Source organism: Psilocybe cubensis, chromosome 8, assembly GCF_017499595.1.
Source record: "Psilocybe cubensis strain MGC-MH-2018 chromosome 8, whole genome shotgun sequence".
Lineage (NCBI taxonomy): Eukaryota > Fungi > Basidiomycota > Agaricomycetes > Agaricales > Agrocybaceae > Psilocybe > Psilocybe cubensis.
Window position 1 is genome coordinate 3,201,814 of NC_063006.1, and position 6,000 is coordinate 3,207,813.

The 6,000-nt window shown below is 46.7% G+C and overlaps 1 protein-coding gene across 1 annotated transcript; it reads right to left on the reverse strand.

Moving 5' to 3' along the window:
- Positions 1–54: 54 nt before the first annotated feature.
- On the reverse strand, positions 55–968 carry JR316_0009456 (uncharacterized protein; the record flags this gene model as incomplete). Its single annotated transcript, XM_047895158.1, has 4 exons — positions 55–300; positions 392–729; positions 756–761; positions 908–968. 4 exons carry the CDS (start codon positions 966–968, stop codon positions 55–57), a joined length of 651 nt encoding a protein of 216 aa, XP_047746617.1.
- Positions 969–6,000: the final 5,032 nt, after the last annotated feature.

Below are 6,000 nucleotides of genomic sequence, written 5' to 3' on the forward strand. Positions count from 1 at the left end.
ATAAGAGTTCCGTGCATGGAAGTGGTACTTATGCAAGGAGGTAATCAGCCCCACCTAATCCTCCCCGCGGCGCTGCCCCAGAATTTTCTCCGTAACGAGGACGTGGTCGTTCTCGCCACCCTCGACTCGGGCAGAGGATTTGCGTTCCTGATTGGGCGTATCTCCACTACCGTTGGCTGCCCTTCCCTGCTGAGCCTCGCCAAAGTCCATATCAGATACGTGTGCCATGGTGCTATCGTCAATTGTGCTGCTCGCGTTGACGAGTGCAAGACGCAAAACCATGGCTGTAGGCGCAAGTCCCTGATCAAATCTGGTTAGATAGTATAATTTTAAATACAAATGAGAAATATACAGATAAAACATAAAAAATGCTATCGCTGTAGAAATTCACTTCACCCAATGGGGAGTCTATGTCTCCAAGTGCAGAGATTTCAGTGGACAGAGCCTCAAATAGCAAGCAGAGTGAATATAGCGCGGATGATTCAACAATTATAGTGATGATCTGCTTGTATCTTGTCCTCGATCGACTTGTATTATTGACTACAGGGTATATTCTGTATCCAATTAGAAGTGTGGCCATCGACGTGGTGCCTAGACTGATGAAGAATACAGCTGAATTCATGTTATTGAGCAGCAAGCCTGTGGAACCGTGGTTAATGCCCGCTTGTACGGTTGTATTGATCACTATAACAGCAATACCCATAGCTTTGAAACCGATTTCAGATGTTTCTAGAACGAATTTTATATCTACATACCGCATTCTGTAAAGAAGAATAATAGTGGAACAGCAATAATTCGTCTTGATTTACCCCATACGTGGTAACATCTCCAAATCTGTTAAAATTTAGTTGAGTAGTGTGCCAGGCTAGCTTAAAATCAATGCAAACAAGAAGTCCGTCGGATATACCAATAAGAAAAGGCTCAATCATGGAGGTAAGCACATCAAGCGCCTTTGGAATATCCAACATGGACGAGAATATAGATGCCTTGGTACTTGCACTCCGTATAAACGACAGGTATAGCAAATACCAGTCAACAATGAAGTTGAGGAAATTAATCCAGTATAGCGCGGAGATTGCAGTTAATACTGTCCAACTTCCAGGTCCCTTCCTTGATGCAAGCCTTGAAGCTTGCAGACATATCCATATCAGCATATCTTTATTAACGTCAACTTGAAGCCGTTACGCACTGCAAACGTACATGGTGACACCGTACACCATTGTATATATCCCTAGGCCACTTCAGTCATCAAAACTAGTCAACGCAAAGCCGGGCGCTTACCCATCATGCAGTTTTGAAGCACTGAGGAATTGAGTTCCCCTCCAATTGTATAGTTTTCAACTTTGGCTGGGAACGTGATGTCGGGGATGGACATGATACCAGATTGGTGGGTATACTGTCGACTATCGAAGAGCATTCACTATTTATGCAAATCCATTAAAGCAAATTATACAGCGCTGCTATATTTGTTAAGTATATCAATAGACCCGCCCGCGCTCAAGTTGCAGCTGTTCCATCACGGTGCTAGCTCCGTTGCACGGCAAAGTTGGCTGAAGGCATTTCAGCGTATCATGATATGATAGCTACAATACCCACAATAAAATTGCCTCGCAGAGATAAAATAGAGTGGTTACTGATTCATACAGCCTTCAACTGTTCTCATCGTATAATTTTCCTAATATTAGTGCCTTCTCAACCTATTTCATCTTGCATTGTGACACTGCACTAAAACATCAGAGTATCCTTTCAACGACACAGATTCGCGCTGTTGGTCTTTAGACTATTCCATTCTGGTCACCATTATCCCACATTTGCATCAATGTGTTGACGACTCAAGGGTGGAAAGTGCAGGGGAAGTGGTCGTGTTAACCTCACTAGATATTTTTTTACCTTTTTACTAGAGTGTGAGGCGATATGCTAAGGGAAGACATTCCTAATAGCTCCTCCAGCTCCTCTCAAATGCCATAGTTTTTGTGTATCCGCATCGCAGCTGCGAACAGTATCTATTTCGAGTATGCGCTAGTTGTGTTTCCAAGTGTACCTTTTCCTCATAACCCGATTTGAGGAGATGGAGGAGAACAAAGCTCAGCTATTCAATGAACGGGAACAGCAGGCGTCGGGCTCAACCAGACGCTGCGTCGACACGCCACTTGCAGTCGGATCCGTACTTGTCAATATCGAGGCCGATGCGTACACGCGCATACAGCCCGTCAACATTAATGGTAGGGAGTTTTGCCACCCTCGCTGTACATTCTCCACCTGCTCGCGCTGGATTTAGCATTCATGTTCATGTTCGTGGTCGTGTTCTTTGTCAACGACACTGTCTAAAAATAAGGCAAATTCAAAAGTATCGTGCGTCACGCTTATGGAGAGTGTAACTCGGAAACAGACCAGCCGTTCTCAGCGACGAGGAAACCTCCAGACACGTTCGGATATTCCTGTCAAGCATCTGTGATCATTAGTTCAGTCATCTTGCTGCAAAAGGCATTTCGGCACTTGGGATTCAAGGAACTGAATTTCCCATGGTCACAGGACATTTTGATTATCTCGAAGATAACCAAATTCTTATCTCACTCCGCGACTATGAACCCCTTGCACAACATCGATATTGCCCTACCACACCGCTAAAGAGTTGAACAGAGGTCAGACTTATCAATATTCAGTGGAATCCAAGGTATTTGTACTATAGTAACTTTTTATTGGATACTAACTACATTTTGTTTGCTGCCTATATGGCATCAAACTCTGGAAGCTTCCCTGGAGCCTCTATCACCTGAAAGGCGACTTCTTCACCATTCTTTCGGTGACGCGGGCGCTCCTTTATCACCAAATGTCCCTGCGAGAACTCGTCAGCCAGGCATCTCGGTGGTGCCGGCTTAATCCGCGGCCTTGGTGCGGCCCTCTTGGTCTCTGCGACCCTGTCTGTGACCCCCCTTTCGCCCCGAAGAACCTCGGTCCCAGCCGAGGTGCTTGCTCCACTACATGGGTCCGGTGGCGACCCTGATCGTGGCCGCTTGATGGCAGAAGCGGGTCCACACCTGGGTCAAAGTGCAATGGAAAGTCAGCGGTTGACAATAATGAGAAACAGTGAGTGGAGCATACCTCTCTCTGTCTGCCGTCGATATTCTTCGCTTCCGGGTATATCGGGAAGCGCTGGCTGCTGGCCTGATTTTAACAGTCACAGTTAGTTGGCACATGTTCGTTCATTGGACGATAGGATGACTCGTACCTCTTTGTCTTGGAGGGATAGTTGGCTATTCTAAAGACATTATGCGAGACATCGGATTCAGTTTCATGCTCTGGAAATGAGAAAGGGAAACAGGTTATCATACCCTCCATTACGGTGTCCAAGCCTAGGAAGAGGCTCGACGGGATTAACCCCGGAGCTCCCTTCGTGGTTCAAGTCTATCTGGATGGATCCATCATGATAGCGTATTTCCCTTTCTCCAATGCAAGAGTGGAAATCGCTGGTACTGTCGCTTGAGAGGTATCTGTTGCTCCCGCTGTGATAGTACGAAATCAATTGATCAACACTTGAAAGTGTTGGAAGCAATTGTCGTGTTCGTTTCGCATCTTCTATGGGAACCCTTGGGTCGGAAGGTGCTGCCTGTGTAGATGGGGCGGTGTCGGTGAACCAGACTCCACCGTGAATGACATCGATATAGCGATTTGGTTGCACGTTTTCTGGGGCAGCACTCGTTGAGGAGGTGAATGGATAATTCCTGAAGAAGTTGTTTAGTTTTAACCCAATTCCGCGACAATAGACGCACCCATCATCCACGTTCGTTGACGAATGTTTGCAAAAGTTTGCGGGCGGTAGGGATTGATGTCTGCTTGATGATGCCCGATGCGACGTGTGTGGACTGGTTGGCCGAATTTCTGAATACGAAGTCGATGGTTGAATAGCAGGGTCGGGAAAGATTGTGTATGGATTGGGACTTTTCACACGTCCTTGACCTATCATGGGGAAGAGATCAGACGGGGACCTAAACAACGCTATTTGTCGATGCTCGGTCAGCTTGAAAAATCGCACATGAAGAATTCAATCCTTACGGTTAATGTCCTCAAAAGAATAACTGGGAAATGGCTCTAGTGTAGGCTCCGTGGACAGTTCAAGACTTGATGAAGGACCTGACGCTTGTTGAACATGGGAAATCGGAGACGAATGAGTGACTGGGGTGGCAAATGGTGGATATGAACACCCTTCATCCGACTCGGTGGATATCACTGCTTATCGTCCTACTGTCAGCGTCGCGCAGCACAAATAATCAGCCTCATTGCTTACTGTTTGTGCCTTCCAGACTTGTAGAAGGATATGAACCTGATGCGAAAGCAGGTTGAATGGGATTGTGGAGGTTACTTGAAAACAGTGCCGCCGTGTGCTGGGAGCTCCAGGTGAGTACATCTTGGGCCGCGGCGGTATTTTCAGGAATGTAAGCCATCGATGATGCGCTCCCGGGTAGTATATTATCTGAGCTGTCTGTAAACAGATTAAAATTCGATAAGAGATCCAACTGAATTGTTAGTATAGAAGATACTCACCATCGGAGAGTCCAGAAACGAAGAGGCTCTAGTCGAGTGTGTCACAATAATCCATGATTCGAACAGGATGTACTAGTGTTTTGCTCTGCGGTAGGGCTTGGGCTAACAATGGAAGAGGGAAAGGGGGAAGCAATATTTCGACACGGTGTGAAGGGGTATTTCTGATGTTTTCGGTTCTTATTAGTCTGTATAAGATGACTCGTCGAATCCTCGTGTATGAAATGGTGTTGTAGCCTTTTAGGCAGAAAAATGTTCTGTTTCCCATGAACACACACAATCAACGTCTTTGTGTGCTTACGGCCGCACCATTTCCCTGACGTGCCGAGCGAAATGACCTGTCAACCACCTCATGTCCTATGTTCCATCACACAAAAAGTGACTAGTGATTGGTTAATGTGTCGTTTTTCACAGGTCTATTTATAATGCGACAATGAGGTTCGTCTAGGTTGAAGCTGACTTTCTGGCCTTGTTAGGCGGACGCCGCGGACAGCTTGAGTTGTATATTGCAAGCTCGAACACATTACAATACCTACATTGATTTAACATACATCACCTCGATGCCACACACTCACAGTTCCACCGTTGTACCTAGCCTAAGTGCTCTGAACACGATGTGTGAGCTCCACTCGCCGTCGTTGGCAAATGTATGCAAGCCTGGCCACAGGAAACCAAGTGACTTTGACAGCAACAGAGGAATGCTCCCGATCACGGGGGTTCTCATATGCAGGGCTCACGAAACAAAAAGTAACATCAGTTGAGAAGGGCTGTACAATGGCCCAGCCGTCGAGAACAGCGTGCACCGTAACATCAAGCTGTTACTGCATCAATTGCAAGCTGAACGCCGCGAAATGCCAATGTCTGTCCTGCATTGGTTAGATTCCTTCGTTGTCCCAAAGCATCATAGACAGAATTGATAAGACGACACAGAAGAGAAAGTGAGTGGGATGCGGCGAGAACAGAGGGTAGAGAGGAGGATATTGTGGAAAGCGTGGTAGGCTGGTGGACGAAAACCAACACACCCGTAGGAGCTACCACGGCGCTGGACCAGTGGAAGAGGGGTAAAGCTGAGGGTTGGGTGGGATAAAGGTATATGCCTTACTGGCGCACTCTGAGCGAGGGAGATGTTGATACACTTGTTGCATTTGACTTCAACATTTAGTTTCACAACCACGACTCTATACGGGTATGAGTAAGAACAGCGGGACACTCATCGAGGCCACGGAGACACGTCAAGATAGAGATAGATCATCTGCTCAAAGAGATGCAAAAGGCGCTTAGGCTGGGCATGGAAGGAGGTCGAGTCTAGATAGACAATGAGTATAGCAGGGGAGACGTTACATGTCTAGAGATATGCACCGTTCGAAATCACCCAACAAATCACGCACATATTTGACAAATAGGTTGCGACGCACACTGGAACTGACCTGACAAAGGGGTGGTCGGGCGCTCAGAACAAAC